At 47.7% G+C, this 18,512-nt stretch overlaps 2 protein-coding genes and 1 long non-coding RNA gene across 3 annotated transcripts in view; 2 read left to right on the top strand and 1 right to left on the bottom strand.

The window, feature by feature from the left end:
• Window positions 1–18,512, top strand: part of PLS3 (plastin 3) — a 763,062-nt gene that overhangs the window by 582,117 nt on the left and 162,433 nt on the right. The gene's annotated exons all lie outside the window — the stretch shown is intronic.
• LOC116183633 (uncharacterized) lies at window positions 1,337–5,879 on the bottom strand. Its single transcript, XR_004148294.2, has 3 exons — window positions 5,798–5,879; window positions 3,585–3,678; window positions 1,337–1,973 (listed from the first exon to the last, which is right to left on the bottom strand). It is a non-coding gene; the product is annotated as an uncharacterized LOC116183633 (long non-coding RNA).
• Window positions 6,137–15,703, top strand: RAP2C (RAP2C, member of RAS oncogene family). The gene is made up of 3 exons (XM_021548378.3): window positions 6,137–6,429; window positions 8,133–8,452; window positions 13,212–15,703. Exons 1-2 carry the CDS (start codon window positions 6,157–6,159, stop codon window positions 8,409–8,411), a joined length of 552 nt encoding a protein of 183 aa, XP_021404053.1. The 5' UTR covers window positions 6,137–6,156; the 3' UTR covers window positions 8,412–8,452; window positions 13,212–15,703.

Raw genomic sequence — 18,512 nt, forward strand, 5'->3', positions numbered from 1 at the left:
TGGGATGTGCCACCCTGCAGCATTTGGTGACAGTGGCATTGCCCACCTGGCAAGAATCTCCCACACTCCGTGAGTGCTGCCAGAACTCAGATACTGTGCATCCCACGCCGGCCAGGAGTGATGCTCCAGGAAAGGGCCACCATATTGCAACAGAAATGTCCCCAAGGCACTGAAGAGCCAGGAAGATGAGGTGCTGGGCTGTCTCGGTGGCACTGCCTGTCCCAGGCTGGGGACAGCCCGAGGCAGTGGGTGCTCGGGGCCCAGGGCAGGGCACAGCCTGGCAGGGCCCGCCCGGCTCTCAGCGCGCTTTAGTGAGCTCAGCGCCGGAGCCCGCACGGAGGAATTAACGACTCGGAATAATACTTGTCACTTCTCTGAGAGGAAATTGTCAAGTGAAAAGCAATTTACTAAAAAAGAAGGAGGAAAGAAATGGTTTTGCTTATTAAGATCAACATCATATTAAAGTATTTTCTCAATACCCCATTTGGGTTGAATTTTACATTTTTTCTCTCTTGTTCTCACCAATGGGAGTAAAGCAGGGGGTTTCACTCTAATTAATTGTTGTCTGCTTCATTTGGCCAGCAAATTTCACGAGCAAGGTTACACATTCCTGTAGCATTTGAATTGCAAATGCTGCAGGAATATGATAAAAAAAGAAAAACACGTGGAATTCTAAAAGCAACCTTTCTGTAAGACATCAGTTTAAAATTGCTTTATATGTGCAAATCTTAAAAATATATCTTGACAGAATATTTCCTTCCCCCTTCCTTTTCATTTGGAGTTTAAAGCAACAGGTTTGGTTTATGTGTTTCACTGTTGCCTTTTTTAGCCTTAAGGAGCTGTATTTTCAGTTTTACTCTACTGTTGGGTAGAAATTTAAAATACGTATGTATATGTATTTCTATGAAGAGGCTGTCCCGTGTGTTGGTGATTTAACAAAGGCAAGCCTGAGGACAGCCCCGCCCGCTCAGCTTTGCAGAAATCTGTGCAAGGCGGCAGCCAAGGAGAGGGGCTGTGCTGGCACCACGCCGGGTGTGTGCAGGACAGGCCAGTCCCGGAGAGCCACGGAGCTGCAGCTCGGTGCGAGCCCCGCAGAGCAGAAAGGATTATGGCTTGGACTGTGAAGGGCAGCGAGGAGAGAGCTCGATGTCTGGAGAAAATAGGAAGAGGAATGACCCGTGAAACCACATTTCTGCCTTCACCACTGGTGGCTTGCTCACACGGAGCAGTGACTCATCACGGCCGGAGCTGATCCTGCCGGCAGGAGAGGCAGCATCGCGGGGATAACCAGGAGAGAGGGCAGGTGGGGAGGGGAGGGGCTGCAGCCACTGCGTGTGCCTGGGGGTAGCGACAGCATCTTCCCCTGTGGTGCTGTTCGGCTCCAAGCTCTTCTAAATGGCTGGTGATCTGGTACCACGTCTGTGAGCCAAAGAGAGATGCTTCTCCCAGAAATCCCAACAATCTTCTTGGTGTATCAATTATATTTCAGTGCAGTCCCACTTCTGTTTCAGAATTAGTAAGTGCTTTGGAAAATGTCCTTTACTTCTTTTGAAGTACCATCATGCCTTTTGTTGCGACTAAAGTAATGGCTAAAAGCTGAGGGATGGCAGAAAATCAGAAATTTCTGAGAAAGGTCCTCAGGATTTGCCTCTGAGTCATCTCTATATTGGCAGGAAAAGCTGGCAAAAAAGAATAGCATCTCTGCAGGTTCTGAAACAGCCCCAGAATGAGGAGTCTGGGCCAGGTGGACACATCCAACCCCTAAGACATATTTCACTGGAATTTGACAGGGCTTAGATCAAAAGCTGTCATTGCAGTTCCGTGACTGGTGTAACACGACGACCTCCTTGAATGAGCTGCATGTGAGAGCAGCCCCCGGTGCTCCAGTAGCCATTCCAGCCCTGAGGAATGTCCCTGCCCTGCAGCTTCCACGCTGAACACCATAAGGCACAATAAGTGGATTAGCAAAACCTCTGGAAGAGGCAAAGAAGAAAGGACGCTGGGTCTTAAGCTGGTTTTGCATGTATTTACACAAATGACGTCCCCAGCTAGATGGCAACTGAGGTGAAATCTGGGCTATCCCTGCTGCCCTGGCTCAGCAGCTGCTGCAGCCTTCCTGGCAGGGCAGAGCCTGCTTTGTAGCTCGGGCAGACGTAGGGAGTCAGAGCAGATCGATGATGGCAGCGGGGACAGCCCACAGGAGGTGGTGGCTGTACAGCACCCACACTGTGGCTGCAGTGGGGAGGCTTTGGCTGCTGGGGGTGGTGCAGGCCCACCCTGGCATCCACAGGACACGTTCCAGACTCCTCACTCCATCCATGGCTTGGAGAGGCTCTTTTGTCACCTCTTGGGGTGACTGCTCCCAGTCCCACCTCCCTGTTGGGCACAGCACCGGGCAGGATTCATCTCTCCCATTGGTGAGATGGGGATTGCAATTATTCCTGGCCCTTGCTTGTGCCATCTGTCTGTTCCCTGAACATCCCTGCAGGATCTGTGTCTTAGCAGGTTAATTTAATAAGAGCCTGCTTTATTGTTGCTGGCTGCGGGCACAGCATAGAGCAGCTGAGTCCATCAACAGCACAGAGCTGCTCTGGCAGCAATCGAATCCTGCCCGGATGTTCATTTGGGAAGGTTGTTTTGCTGAGAAAGGGCAAACCCTCCTGGGGCAGCACCGAGGGCTGAGCCCTGCTCCTTTCTTCTTGGCAGGAGCCGTGGGGAAAGTGACAGCAGAGATTAAATCAGGCCTTTGACCCGGGATGTGCCGCACCTCCGGGGAGGGGATGGTGATAGTGAGGGAGTGGCAGAGGTGGCACTGGCAGGAGGTGCCCTGCACGGCTGGCTCAGGGCTTGGCCATTTATGGCAGAAGCAGCTCTTCCCATCCAGACTTTCAAAACCTTTTACATCACCAGCTATTTTTGTGGCTCAGGATATGTGGTAGGGCACAAGGCGGTGAAAGAGCTGTGCAAACTGTTTAATGAAGGGAATGACTTGTCTTAACGGTAACAAACAGCCTGGTGCACTTTGGGATTGGCCCTTTTTTCAGCTGTAGGCATCTATGCCCAGGTATAAAGTGCTGTGAGCTGGGAAATAAATCTTGGCAATCCAAATCAATACTGGGATTGATTTACGGAGGAGGGAAAAAAAATCCATTTTCCCAATCCTGTGTCCACCTGCTTGTTCTTCCCCTCAGCCCAAGAGCGAGGCGTTGCTGGCTAAAGTCAATTGCACAAAAATATATTTGGCTTTTCTCCCGCTGTGCTCTTTGCCCCTTCCTCTCCCGCAGTCATTCCTCCACCCATCACAAACATAATGGACCAGCAGTGCCACAAAGACGTGCACATAATGAACCTAAGTGACCGTGTAATCCTATTATTGTCACCCTCACCCTCCCTTGCTCCTTTGCTCCCTCCCCCCCGTTTGTCACTGTCACCGATTGTGTCATGGTTAAAATTAGATGGGAAGCTCCTCTGGGAGCACTGCGGCTTTCCTTTGTCCCGAGCACCCTGAGTGCATTAAGGTACTTCGCAACAACTCGTGATTTCTAATGGGGTTAAAGTAGGAGGCAGCCTGTTTTAATGCTCACCTTTTTACATTTTCGAGCTGATTCACCAGCCACATGAAAATCTTCCAGCCAGGCACGTCTGCCTCCTGCCAGCAATTCACTTGACAACACAATTCTGGAGGCAACGGTGAAGGAAGGCAAGGGCTTTTTACTTATATTTGATAAAGAAGAGTGAGTCAAATTTGGTGTAACATAAGTAAGATTTGTTCTGGAGGATAAAAGTCCTCATCCTCATTGACCTTTTCCCATAATGGACCTGTTGTCTTTATGGAAAGCAAGTGAACAAAATAAAGCTGTTTGTGAAAACAGCCACAAGCAGAGTCACCTCCTCAGTACCTTTGGATGGTTTTAGCCGCCTTGACCAGGCACCTCTCTATGGCTGCTGGAAACCCAGGATGGACACAACGCAGCAGCTGTGTGTGCCCTGGACTGGCAATCACACAGGTGATGCAAAGGGGAAAGGAACAAATCCAGCACTTCACCACGTGCCTGCTGAAATCCTGCAGGGAGCAGCAGAACAAACGTGTTTGTACTGGAGGGCAGCTGCTCCTACAGGTGGGAATCATCGCGTGGGTCTGGAGTGACTGGGGGGGTTTATTTTAGGGAGAAAACAGACGGGGATTCCTTCAGTCGGTTCCTCCTGCCAAGGGGAGTTCCAGGGCAGGTGGCGCTGGTGCCGTGCTGTCCCTGCTGACCCTACTGTCACCTGCTGACCCCTGCTGTCACCTGCTGACCCTGCTGTCACCTGCTGACCCCTGCTGACCCTGCTGTCACCTGCTGACCCTGCTGACCCTGCTGTCACCTGCTGACCCTGCTGTCACCTGCTGACCCCTGGTGTCATCTGCTGTCACCTGCTGACCCTGCTGTCACCTGCTGTCCCCTGCTGACCCTGCTGTCACCTGCTGACCCTGCTGTCACCTGCTGTCCCCTGCTGTCACCTGCTGACCCCTGGTGTCACCTGCTGACCCCTGGTGTCCCTGCTGACCCTGCTGTCACCTGCTGACCCCTGCTGACCCCTGCTGTCCCCTGCTGTCCCCTGCTGTCACCTGCTGTCACCTGCTGACCCCTGGTGTCATCTGCTGTCACCTGCTGACCCCTGCTGACCCTGCTGTCCCCTGCTGTCACCTGCTGTCCCCTGCTGTCACTACTGACCCCTGCCCTGAGCCCAGCCCGGCCGGGAGCTCCGCCGCTCCTCCCTGGGGGTTTCAGAGCCGGGCAGTGAGCCCTGTGCCAGCTGCACCAGTGCAAGGACACGGGGCAGATCTTGCCTGACCTTGCGTACCTCTAGCTGTGACCTGGAGGCAGCAGCCTGCAGAGTCAGGAATGCTTTGGGCTGGGAAGGATTTAAAGGGGATCTCGTGTCACCCCGGCCTCGGACACTGCAGGACTTGGGGCGGCTCCTCTGGGCAGCCTGTGCGAGGGCCGCACCGCCCGACAGGGACGATTTTATTCCCAATAGCTGATCTGAACTTGCACTCTCTCAGTCTGAACCCATTCCCCCTTTTCTGTCGCGACATGTATTTGTGAACATGTAAACATCCCTCTCTGTCTTTCCTGTAAATTCCCTTCAGGCACTGGCAGGGGCAATTAGGTCACCGCGCAGCTTTCTCATCTCCAGGCTGAACAATCCCAGTCCCAACCTTTCCTCATATCAGAGGAGCTCCATCCCTCTGGTGACTTGGTGGCCCTCTTGTCACCAGCCCAGCGGGCTGCCAGGGATGAAGAACCGCGGTGCCGGTGCCACAGCCCGGGTCCCCTCCCCCGCGGGAAGCTGAGAGGAGTTTGTTAAGGAGTTTGTTCAAGTTATCGAGTACCGAGCAGGAGCTCGTGGAGGGACAACGCGGCGCTCCCAGAGCCGCCCTTCAGGTTCGGGACGGCGGCCGCCATCTTGGCGCCGCCATCTTGGGGGCGGGCAGGGACAGCGCCCCGGTGCCACACCCAAACCTGTCCCCCTGCACAGCACAGTGCCTCGGTGCCATATCCAAAACTGTCCCCCTGCACAACGGTGCCACACCCAAACCTGTCCCCCCGCACAGCACAGTGCCTCGGTGCTACAGTCAAACCTGTCCCCCGGCACAGCGCGGGTGCCTCGATGCCACACCCAAACCTGTCCCCCAGCACAGCACACTGCCTCGGTGTTGCACCCAAACCTGTCCCCAGCACAGCACATTGCCTCGGTGCCACACCCAAACCTGTCCCCAGCACAGCACATTGCCTCGGTGCCACACGCAAACCTGTCCCCCGGCACAGCGCGGGTGCCTCGGTGCCACACTCAAACCTGTCCCCCGGCGCAGTCCGGGCGGGCCGTGACGCAGCACGCCGGAAGTGAGCGCAGGCGGCGGGGCGGGGCGGCCTCCGGTGTCCCAGCGAAACCCTTCCGGGCGGGCGGGTCCCGCGGCGATGGCGGGAGCGCGGCGCTGAGGCAGCGAGCGGGGCCGGGGCCGCGCCGGGCGCTGACGGGGTCTGGCTGCCCCCGGGACGGCGCGGGAGCAGCGGGGCCTCGCCCTTCACGGGAGGCGGGCCGGGGCTATGCGAGGGCCGCGGTGCCGCCTGCCCTAGGCCGGGCCCGGCGCGGAGCGGCCAGCGGGGCCCGATGCGGGAGTACAAGGTGGTGGTGCTGGGCAGCGGGGGGGTGGGGAAGTCCGCCCTGACGGTGCAGTTCGTCACCGGGACCTTCATCGAGAAGTACGACCCCACCATCGAGGACTTCTACCGCAAGGAGATCGAGGTGGACTCGTCGCCCTCGGTGCTGGAGATCCTGGACACGGCGGGCACCGAGCAGTTCGCCTCCATGCGCGACCTCTACATCAAGAACGGGCAGGGATTCATCCTCGTCTACAGCCTGGTCAACCAGCAGTCCTTCCAGGTAACCGAGCCCGGCGTCCCCTCCTCGCACGGAGCCGGCCCTGCCCGGGCCGAGCAGGAAGTTTTAGGGGTAGCCACGTGTGCGTGGCAGCGCTTTATCTCCCAAGGGCCGAAAGTGTAAATGCCCAGCTTGAAAGCGCGTTTACCAGCCCTGCTTCCCGGTGGAAAACTGCTTGCTTTGCAGGTACTTATCAGGGTGCCACCATTGTTAAGTCCCACGCAGTGCTGGAGAACAATGCCTAGCTCCCACTTCCCCAACAGAAATCTCTTGGCAATCCCCTTTTGTGAAGAAATCACTCGATATTAAAACTGAGACTTCCCCTTCCAACCCCCTCTCCTTCCTAAAAGGCATGTTTCTGCAGTTGCTCCTGAAGAGAGTCTCATTGTTCTACAGTTGTGACTTGTTAAGTGAGCTGCTATTTTCCGCTCCCTGCCCCCAAAATATATTCCTGTCCAGCACGAGCTCGATGCTCTCCCAGCGTAGGTGGAGTACTGGAGAGCAGAACTAGCTATACACGGTAATTTGTGGTTCTGGATTTGATTTCTACTATTAAAACTCTCCAAAAAAAGGAACTGTCTCAGCCAGTAATTGGTCTAAGCTGCCTGTAGAAACGGGGCTTTGTTTTTGGGCAGTAAGTGAGTTTAGCAGCACTCCGTGCAGCTTGGGAATTTGCAGCTCCTGCCTTGGCTTGGGCTGCTGAGCTGGGTGTGTTCCAGCTGCTTGGCAAGACCTTCCACACCCCCACTGTTTGCTTCTGCTGAAGGCTAAACCTTATCTCAGCAGAGGCCTCGAAACAACCCTGTGCGAGCTGAAGACACGCTTATCTCTAGAAAACAACAGCACTGACATTGGGATGCTTCTGCTCTCATTTTCACTGATTTTTGGGTTCCAGCGAGCCCTCATTATTTGAGAAATGCATGTGCAGTAATCTTGTTAATATTTAATTATTCCCGTCTGTCTGTAGTGTTTGCTCTGAAGGCTGTAGGTGTAAACCTCTCTGCAGTTCTTTGCACGGTGGTAACTTCAAACGCTGGGATTGCTTTGTCTCAGAACTATGCAAGAATTTGTAGTACCGATAGCAACTTAAAACACTCAGGGGGCAGAGGAGGCTGACTCAGACTTTCAAGTGTAAACGCCCCGTGTCGGCTCAGACTTGAATAAATGCATCTCTAGGTAATAAAATCTCTTTACAGCATCTAATTTGGTTACTTACATGTGATTAAATGTGTTCACAATGAATTATTCTAAGCATTCCAGGACTGAGAAGGCTTTATTTAAATTGATGGTTTTCTCAAGCTGTAAACTAAGCACAAACTTCCTAAATGGTTGTGTAATGGCACGCCCCTGCTAGGGTTACAGGTCGTTAGACTTGAGACAACTTCTTCAGAAAGGTGAAACCAGCCTTCAGAGCAGCAGTACCGTGTCCTCCTCTGGCTGAGAGCACAGCAGTCACTTTCTGTTGGTTTATGCACATAAATTCTTTAAAGTGTGCATGCTTTTATATGAAAGAAGAAGTAGTTTAGTGATAGGTGTTAAATTTTCTCAGAATTCTAGATCTGCGTGACTGTGAGTTTAAAAAGTCTTCTGGTGTATTTTTAATGTCCAGTTGCACGTGAGGGTTACTAAAATGTGTTCCTACAGTGGTTCTGTAGCAATTCCATGTGATTCCTTGCATGCACTAACCAGCTGGATTGTTTGACCAGGATATCAAGCCGATGAGGGACCAGATTGTCCGGGTGAAGAGATACGAGAAAGTTCCTCTGATCCTGGTGGGGAATAAAGTGGATCTGGAGTCGGAGAGGGAAGTCCTATCTGCAGAAGGCAGAGCCCTGGCTCAGGAGTGGGGCTGTCCCTTCATGGAGACGTCAGCCAAGAGCAAAACAATGGTGGATGAACTGTTTGCTGAGATCGTCAGGCAAATGAACTATGCCTCCCTGCCTGAAAAGCAAGATCAGTGTTGTACAACTTGCATCGTCCAGTGAGAGATATTAAGAAAAACCTCAACCATGGCCATACAGAGCAGGTTGGTGGAACATAACTAACTGAGGTGCCTAAACATGGTGTTTCAGTAAGAGATAAAGGGACAGGGAGTGTAAAATGAGGCAGCCTCCCTCCAAAAGATGGGAGATTGTGCACATGATTGAGTCAAATGGACTTCTTGCGTTACCTCAGTAGGGTTAGTCAGGGAAAGCTGCATTTGCTTGCAGTAATTTTACAATGACACAAAATGAGTGATCTCATCTGCACCTATTTTGACTGTCAGTGCTGTATTTGATGCTGTGTTATTCTGCATAAGTGCTTTGTGATGTTGCAGTGGGTTTATTCTTGTAGCTGGTATCTCAGTTATTTTCCAGTAATGGGAGTTACCTTGGAGTTCAATGGGATTATTGTGACCAAGTTTCCCAGTAGTTTTACTGAGAAGACTTTGAGCTTGTTTAAAAGATATAAAGTTCTGTAGCACAGAAACTGATAGTACCCTTCTGCCTTATCAGTGGAATAAGTTTCTTTTGCAAGAGAACCACCCTGAGTGGTGAGAAGTGGCTCAAAGCCCACATGCAACAGTCAAGGGCATGCACAAAGTGTTCTTCATCTCAAATCTCCAGAGCAGAGAACACACTGTAAAATGGCTTCCCATGCACAGCTCTCCTTTTCCAGTGACTCAAAAGAGGTGTGATGAGAGTCCAGCGTTCAGAGGGCCCTCTGTAAAGTTTCCCCTGTGTCAGGTGTTGCTTTGATTTTTATTTTTTTCCCCTCCAGGACAGCTGCCTTTGGCCTTTCACATGTGTGGTCTTTTTTTCATCACCTGTGTGCATAGGTCTGTCCCTCCCCAATGTGCATTCCCACTCCTGTTTCCCCTGTAGCTGTTGCAGGTCTTGTTTCACCTCTGGCTCGAATCCATGTGACTGCAAAGCAGGGTTGGTGTGCTCTGTGTGGAGCCAGCTGCTCCCTCAGACCTCCAGTTGTCTGTTGGACCTTTGCAAACAACTCCGAGAGCAAGTGCAGGAATGAGGGATGATGTGGAAACTCAGGGGAAGGAACTGCCCCTCCTGACAGCTGCACTGCTGCAGGCTCAGACTCCCACTGCCACATTAGTAACTTGCTTAACTCAAAGGAGCTTTTTGTGCCTGAGTGACAACAGGGAAAATAGGTTATTACTGGAAGCTTTGGACCATGTATCCTCTTTAATCTGGAGTGCAAGGTCAGAGTGAAGTCTCAAAGCTTCTCTTTGAGATTGTTATCAGGTGCTTTGTAAATATCAAGTTTTAGGTGCTCATGGCTCTAGCACTGTCATGCTACAGATAATACATGATGTTTTTATCTCCAGTTCTGTGAAATTAGGAAGGGCTGCTGTCACTGTGTAAGAGGTGTGTGTAAGTTTGAGATTTGCTTGTTGAAAGGTGAGCTTGTTTTGGAGCACAGGAAAATTCAAATAAAGTCTCTCATTGTGTGGGAACATCATTGTACATTAATCACACCTGCAGATTCTATGGAGTTCTAGGAAAAAATGAATCTAAGAAATTAATACTTAAAAAAAAAATGAGTGCTGCAGGGATAATATCCTGAATTGTGTATAGTAATGCAATGTTGCAGCTATTTCTAAAGCAGCTTCACAAACAAGATTATGTGGACTAGAAGTATCATGCCAAAGGATATGGCAATCCTCTGTGGTACTAATAGTTCCTCTTGTGCAGGTTACTGTCTTAAACTCTGACAAAATCGGGCCTTTCATCCTTGAAAGTTATAGTTCTGGAATTGATTGCTTCTAAGAGAGGCTTTGTAACCTGTCTGCTTCTGGATTAACACTAAGTAGCACGTTTAATCTTAAAGGTGAAATTGAAGAAGGGGCAGGGCCACATGTTATTCTTTTGAATGATAACTTTTGCCTAGATTTGGTGGCTTCCTAAACGTGTTTTTGCTTCAGAAGAAAAATCTATATTCTTATGTCTTTGTGAGGTCTTGAGACAGAGGATCTAAGATTTTGTGATAGAGATTTCCTCTCCTTCCTTTTGCCTGGCTTAGGCAATCACCCCAAGCCTTTAGCAGCAGACTGCTTCCTTGCTTCTGGGGAATGCTGTCTCTGCCTAGTACAGTCTCATCACCTGTGCCAAACAAGTCTTTCCTTCCTGATCCACTTCCTATTCAGTCCAGTTCTCACCATGTCTGGAACTTTTATTACTCATTCTGGCTTTTCACAGGCTTCATGCTCTGTATATTTAATTCCAGGCTAACACTTTAGGGGTACTTTGCTCTTCCTAGCTCCCACTCTATCCTTGTTCTTTGATTGAGTAGATGTAGGATCTCATTAACTTTATCATTAGCCTTTGCTGCTTGATAATTTCTGTCTGATGTGCTCTGGTAGGAGAGGTGCTGATGGTGTCTTGTGATAGTTCTAATCAGCTTCCTAATCCTGCTTATCTGTGATCCAGGAAACAATTGCTGCTTGTCAGACCTCTGCTTTAGGAGTGACCACTCCTAGGTAAATTGAAACTGAGGAAGTAGAACCAGCCCACCAGAAATCTGTGGGCTTGAGCTGCAGCAGTGTCCTGGGATCATCATTATCTTTATCTCTGAGTTCTGTAACCTGGCTGTGTCCAGAAGGAGTCTTGGGAGTGTCAGTTCACAGAGCAGTGCGTACAACAGTTTGTGTCCCTGCAGTTCTGGTGCAGAAACCCAGGAGGGGTGGGGTGGATTTTTTGTCTGGGCTTAGCTTTGCCTGAGGCTGTTCCAGTGTCAGTTTTAACTTCCAGGTACCACTTAACCTCTTTTTGGTGCTGATACCTCAGCCTGTCTGTCAGCTATGATGTGTAGGTTCATTCATGGTGTTTTTGAGAAGCATTTGCTAAACTGTTGTTCCAGTCAGCTGCCTTGGCTGAGTTGGAGAATGGAACATAACTGCATAGTAAGGATAACCCTTAGTTCCTTTAAAAAAATGTGTGTTGTTCTCACATCCTGTTCCCCACCTCCTCTTTTGTTTCTGCTGTGGTCTTCTGTCGTTTTGGTCTTGAATTCAGAGATAGGAGAGTTCCAGGATCTGCACTGTGTTCCTTGCTCCAGTATTCCTCTTGAATTTTCAGTATGACACTGTTTTGTATTTTGAATCTTCTTTAAAGTATGGTATCTGGCACAGTGCTTGTGCACTAAAGTCTTTCTGATACTAATAGGATTGGTAACACATTAAAGGTTGGGATGAAAGATTGATTCTGATTAGTGGTTCCTGTCCCCTGTGTTCATAAGTAACTGGTATTAGCAAGGCTGAAGGAAGAGTATTCCTCTCTAGGAATAAAAACTGCAAGTGTACTCTTCTGATCTGTGTGGCTGTGCAACACAGACATATTTACTATACTATATTTTCTAACTTCCCCTTCTCTCCTGCCTGCTCACAGAAGAGACCAGAGAGTGGTGCAAAATATGACGGGCAAATGAAGCCAGATAAGGTATCTGGTAGTGTTAATTTTAGTAACTAAACACAAATGGAAAGATGACAAATCTGAATTGGAAGGTCCCTAACCTGCAAATGCAAGGATGCTGAAGGGCATGTGGAGGAAAATACCAGTCCTTCATTTTTCTATTCTTAGTATTCGTAGCAATTCTTTGCTGGTCACATTATTAAATGCTGGGTTTAGATGAAGTTTTTGGGGTGGATCTAACTCTGGTAGGATGAGGAGCTACACTGTAAATGGTTTGCCTCTTCTGTGCTCTGAGCAAAGATAAAACATCTATTCAGCAGGACTAATCCATCCCCATTAGAAGCTAAATTTGGTTCACTACTTTTGACAGTACTGGGACTCTGTCTAAAACTTGTGGGCCAGCAACAATGTGTGGAGTGGGAATGATCTCACCAGACTGGGAGAGAGTTGCTGTTAGTTGGAAAACACACAAACAAACAAGAAGAACCAAGGTGTTGGCTCCTGTCAGGGCAGGAGTGCTGCTCCTAAATGTTGACCAGTTGTTAGGCAAGAAGGGGAACCCTGGCCATGTCAGAGCACTCTGTGGTAACAGACTTAGCTGAGAGCAAATCAACAGCTGGAAAGAAATTGTGCAGTAGGAAACATAAGGTCCTGACTCATTGGGAGAAATTACTTCAAGAATTGAGAAGGCTCCTCAAAATCCCTGAGAAGTCACGGATCCAAACTAGAGTGGAGTACATGCACGTACATCTGGCAGGTTTCTACAGGCTTCGAGCTTCACCTAAGACTTTCAGGATATCTCTGAAGATAAATCCTGGGAGCTCCAAGCAAATTATCTGAAATGCAAAGATGGTTTGGTCACATTGGTAATGTGTTGGTGAGCTTGACTGAGGATGGTGGTGTACAGCTCTGGCCCTGCTGAGGCTGTCTGAATGCTAAAGGGCTTTTTTTTGAGTCATTAAAAGGTCTGGTTGCTGAGAATACAGATGTCAAAACTGAGTTAGTTGGCTCATCTGCCTGTTCCCAGAACTTGTGTTAACGGCTGTTGCCGTATATTACTGACTATTACACATACACTGGGTCCTGTACTGGTGCATATGTACAAGAGAACTTAATTTCCTGCCTTTTTCAGATCTTCAGATGCAATTTCGTATCCCACAGCAGCAGCTGTTGAAAAGTGCATAGCAGTAGGTTGTTACCTGCTTGCCTCTTTTATTACCAGAGTTAGAGGAGCATTTGGGAATGCTGCTGTGGAAAACAGTGGAGCTCAGCATGGAACTGCTGTTCCAGGCAGGGGAGGAGCTGTGTTCACTTTGGATGTGTATTGAATATGGCTTTCATTAGTATTTTTTTGTTTGTTTGTTTAAATTGCAGATAAAACTCAGAGGAAACTTGCACAGATGCTGCTTTGGAGAACTTTCAGCCCAGGTTGCAGAGCTGAGCCTTGGTAAACCTGTCTCTATTACAGCACATTGCCATACATCTAAGTGCATAAGGTTGGTGGCCTCCAGGATCCACACACCTTAATCAGAATGCTTAGCATGTTTACCATAAGTTTTAAAATCTGTTCTTTATCTATCAGTCCTTTTATAGCTTTCTAAGTTCATATAATGGCTAATATGCAAGAGTTCATTTTTAATATTTTAATTGATTTCTTTAATCAATTCTGAATTTGTATTTATTAAATACTTAAACTCAGTATTACCTACTCAATGCCTTTTAAAAGAGAGTTTTAATGGAGAATAAGTTGAGCCTTAAACAAATGGTTACTTCTGTATATTACCTCGCATCAGTGCTTACTTCTATTTGCAAGGTTTTCTCCTACAATGTAGTTGGTCATTCTTTGAGACTTTTTGTTTACGTGTGACAGTGTCATGGAAAGATATTGAGGGCACTCTGTTGTATGGATGTAGTATCCCTTTTCTTGGCAAATGCAGCTGTGACAATGTGTTTGTAACTAGCCTGATTTGACAGTACAACAAGGGATTACTTGGAATGGCATAGAAAGTCTCCAGCTGATGATTCTCCCAATCTTGGGTTTCTCAATTGAACGCGACAATTGTAGCATTGAAAAACAGCAGCACACTTTTCCTTCTACCGAGTTTCTAAACTTGTTTGTTTACAAATTGCTTCTCTATGCCTTTGAAAAGGGATAATGTATCCTTCAAAATGGGCTCTATGCCTACTCTGTCAGCTCAGCTTTGCCTGGCACAGTAAGAGACATCTAGTAGACCTCTGCATATGTAAATCTAATGCAAATAAGATCACTTTACATTTTATAGTTCTTAATATTTGTCTTTCTGAATAATATTTTAAAGCAATATTTGTTAAAATTTTTCTTGCACTGTCACAAATTGCTTTTTAGTTTGGTTTTTTTTTCCCCAATAAGCAAGTTTAATATTAGAGACAAGTTGGTGTAACAAGGGGAAAAGCACCAGGTTTCAGTGATACTAACTGCAAGCGTGCTTTAAACAGCCATTGCCTTCCTTATTGTTTACCTGATCAACATTTTCTCTGAATACTTGAAAATTTTAACAATAACACAGGTATAAAGAGCAGAATGAAAATGTACAAAGAACAGATGAAATCTTTTTGTTCACCTCTATTAACGTGTTGCATACATGAGAGCTTTTTCTAGCAGTGGTTTAAAATGTGTAATTTTTTTTGCAGAAATTTAATAACTGCAGCTCACCTACTGCACCAAAGTTCTAGGTTTTTAGGAGCCCAGCTTTAGTCATTTGAACATGCTTCTAGAAATGTACATTCTTTCCCTGTAATAGCTAAATATCTATGAGAAAAGCTCCAGTAAAAGCAGTGATGGATATATGAGGTTAAGCAGTTAAGAACTCACAAATTGTATTGTGGATGATGGCATTTAAAACAATAAAAGATCACCGGTACAGTATCTCAATATTAATGTGTTTTATTGGTAATAATGCAGGCTGACTTTACCACATTAGCAGAAATAAAGATTCTGTGTCTACATTCAGTGTTGAATTTGAATCCTGAAAAGAAGAGGACTCCAGGATTTCTGCCTGGTTATTAAACACCTTATTCTTTTTCTGTGGGGTTACTTGAAATTTTTTTTCCTGTTTTTACAAACTTTATAAACAGGCTGAGGCTAATACTTAGGTTTGCACTTTAATATCAGAATTAAACCAAACCTTGTATTCAAACTAGACTTTTTTTTTAAGTGATGGTTGTTGATCTTTTTTGTAGGTTGTAAGGAAGTAATAGGATATTAAAGTAATTCATAAAGATCCTAGTTTTCTTTTGTCTAAGAACGAAAAAGTTGGTTGATATTGATCAGTGGTTCATTCCTATGGATAGTTTTCAAAGCAGTGTTCATTTTCATTGACCTCAGCAAAAAAAAAAAAAAGAAAAAAGAAAAAAAAACCACAAAAAAACAAACAAATGAAAAAAAACCCTAAACTTGAACTAGCTTAGAGTGACAGGACTGGGAAAATGAGAGATGGTTTCTTCAGCACACTTTGGGGGGAAAAAGGGACCAAAAGTTTATTTAGGCTTCCTCAATAGTTTGCATGTGAAGTTGCTTATTAGAGTAAGAGGCTAATAATAAATGCAATATGTATTGTCTTTACTATGGCATCTGTTTAGGAGTTGTTCAAATCACTGCAGTAGGGCTCTACAAATAAAAATGTAACCTAACATCTTGTATCTAATGTACTGTATCTTTATCAGTGATAGGTGAAATCTGGAATAACAAGTGCAAAAATGGAACAATTACCTATAATGCTTTGTAAAAAGTTTTTTCCAGTAGAATTCATTCTTGTCATTTTGTAAGACAACCCTACAGTCCACCTGTTTGTAACTTTTTTAATAAAATAGATACCTGTATTACCAAACCAGGGTGAGTAGTCTGTGTCCAGTTTCTTCTGGAGTGTGCTGAATTGACAAGCTGCTGCTGCTTTTTGTTTTGTGGGCTGTTTTTGAGGTCCTGGTTTTATTCTAAATGCAGTAACCACATCTGAATTGTCTCGATTGAGCCCTGGTGTGGGGGAGCAGGGTGTACAGCTGTGCCCCAGCTGGGTGTAAAGCTCACAGTCTTGGGTGTTCAGAGGGGGACCAAGGGCTGTGCATGGTCATCCTGTGCAGGGCAGGCACGCCCTGAGCTGGGGGCCAGTTCAGAGCAGCCCCTCACAGGCCAGTGTGATGGAGCTTTGTTCAAAAGAAATCTGTGTTTGTCTTGTGCGAGTCTTTAACGTTCTTGTTTTCATGCAGGCTTTGTGTGTGTGAAGATGGCCACAAGTCCTGGCATCACCTTGCAGTGCCTGTAGCTGCCCTCCAGCCAGAGCTGACATCTTTCCACCACCCTGGCAGAGTGAGTGCTCCTGGAGCTCTGCCACAGCAGGGGCACAAGATTTTTCCAGAAAACCAAAGTGCCCAAAGCTATTTGATAGCAATTATCTTAAATGCTCAGTAAAAGCCCTGAATTTGCCAAGTCAATGATTGTCATCTGGGCCCTGTAACAAAAAATGCATCTTCCTCAGGACATACAGTCTTGACACTGACCTTTAGTACTGCCTCTGTAAGTAAAGCTGTGCTTTAATGGAAAATGTGATTTCAAGTTGAGAAAAAGTTGATACTTTGGTACCTTCAGTCATTAGCAGTGTGTCAGCAGGCAAACCACGTAGCCTGCTCACCACCCCTCCTCCAGCTGAAATAGCATTAGCCTTATCTTGTAGGTTGGTTTCTGTGCTGTTTCTTCTTCCTGCTCACACTTCCTTTGCTGCAATAGAGAAGTAGTTTCCATCTCGAGAGAATGATAGAGACGAGCAGGGTGTGCTTATAAGTGATTTTGGGTGAAATGTCTGCTTCCCTAACCAGCTGAGATGTGAGGGTGAAGCATGCCCTGTTCTCATTAGTGTCATTGAGGGTGGGAACTCACACTTCAGGATCTGTCTGCTTTGTGGTGTTACTATTGGGTTCATTGCTGTGTGAGTCTGACTTCTCGTGTGGTTTAAAAGAAGTCAGAATGCAGCAATAATGCTCCCAATTCCTTATGGCACTCAGCGTAACTAAGGAAGCTGATTACTCTTTCCACTTACAGGTTGGGAAGTGATGTGAGTACAGCTGTTACGCCCCTGTGATTTACACCACCGGTTTGTTTCCAGGTGACAGTGTAATAGAGGGTGGGTGAGGATTTTAAGGAAAGACATAAGATTGTTATTTAAGCCTATTATCTTTCAAAAGTCTTTGGTGCTGAGAGTGAACTCGACTGCTGCTGCACAGACTTGTGTAGCATCCTTTGTTAAATAGGTGTGGCAAAGTCATGTTGCTGTCTGGTTTTGGGGTTGTTTATGTAGTGTTTCATGGCAGCTTTTTCTTTGGTCTAGCGGGTCTTGCTCTACAGGTGCCTGCAGTGTCCTGCTTCTCCCGTGCAGCCAGAGGACAGGGATGTCCCCACAGAGCCATCAGAGAGCAGGAGCCAACTGCAGCACAGGCAGGAGGTCTGTCCCCACCCTGCTCCCCCAGGCAGCAGGGGTGACATGTAACTGTGGCACTGCCCAGGGCAGAGCTGGGCCCTGCAGCCCGGCTGGGTGTGCAGGGTACAACCCAGAGCCGCACGAACCCCACAGCCGGCACCGAGAGACCCTGCCAGGGTGGAGGGTGAACCGCCGGCCACACCTCGTGTGGAGCTGCACGCTGGCATCTGCCCCGGGAGGCTGGGCTGTAATTACAGTGTGAAACTAGGTGGAAGTGTCTAGTCTTAATTAAAATGAGATAGGGGTTCGGAGCAGTGCCGCTGCCGTGCGAGCGGTGTGTGCTGGAAAGGCAGCCCGGGCGGCTGTGGGGCTGGTGAGTCACGGCTCGCTGCGGGAAGCGCAAACAGCTCCCGGAGCTGCGGCCGCGCTCTGGCAGGAGATGACGTGGCCGATGTTCTGCGCTCTGAAAGTGAAATAATGTGGGTTTGGGGTGTTTTCCATAGCTGCTTTTATCTCTGCCTGGTCAGTGCAGCTGCGAGGAGCAGAGGAGGAGGACTCTGAGCGGTGCCTGAGCGCAGCGCTCCGTTCAGAGGGGACGGCTGCTGGCAGTGGTGTGCTGGTGCTGCTGAGGGCAGCACCGAGCTGGGCTGGCAGTGTGGGCTGATGGCAGGATTGCAGGGGAGGAAACCTCTCTGGAAACAGTGTATTTAGTGTGGAATCAGCTTGCTTGCCGCTGGTGCTCTCCTTCAAAGCCGTTTTCTTCAAGTCCCTCCAAAGGCTCTGGAGCAATAACTGCAATAATTTATGGGAAAGAGTCTCTCATGTTGTAGGAATCTGTAAAATATTCACTCATAAGGGAGGCTTTGCTGCTTGTTTGGTTTGTGGCATATCTGTGCTCCTTGGTGTTCTGCTGGTTCAGCCTGAGTGCTGTGACAGCTCTCTTAGCAGTGCCTTCCTTCCTCCTAAGCATATTTGCAGTGATTATAAATTGTGTGACCTCCATTGTTCTTGCCTGGGAAGAAAAATCATAACTATAGCACTTCCCTGCTGGGGGCATATGGGGAAGGGTGTGTTAGAGATGTGGAGGTGCTTGGACTTGCTTGGAATCAGATGCACCAGCATTGTAGAATAATTTTTAAATTGGATTTCTTGCATGTAAATAAGTAAGTGGACTAGAACTTAAATAACAAAGTTGAAACATTCTGAGATTTATGAAAAGGTTTAATAT

Source organism: Lonchura striata, chromosome 14, assembly GCF_046129695.1.
Source record: "Lonchura striata isolate bLonStr1 chromosome 14, bLonStr1.mat, whole genome shotgun sequence".
NCBI lineage: Eukaryota > Metazoa > Chordata > Aves > Passeriformes > Estrildidae > Lonchura > Lonchura striata.

Coding starts and splice junctions, on each gene's coding strand:
- RAP2C (XM_021548378.3), top strand. CDS start 6,157: ATGCGGGAGTACAAGGTGGTGGTGCTGGGCAGCGGGGGGGTGGGGAAG. Junction 6,430..8,132: donor TCAACCAGCAGTCCTTCCAG/GTAACCGAGCCC, acceptor TTGTTTGACCAG/GATATCAAGCCGATGAGGGA.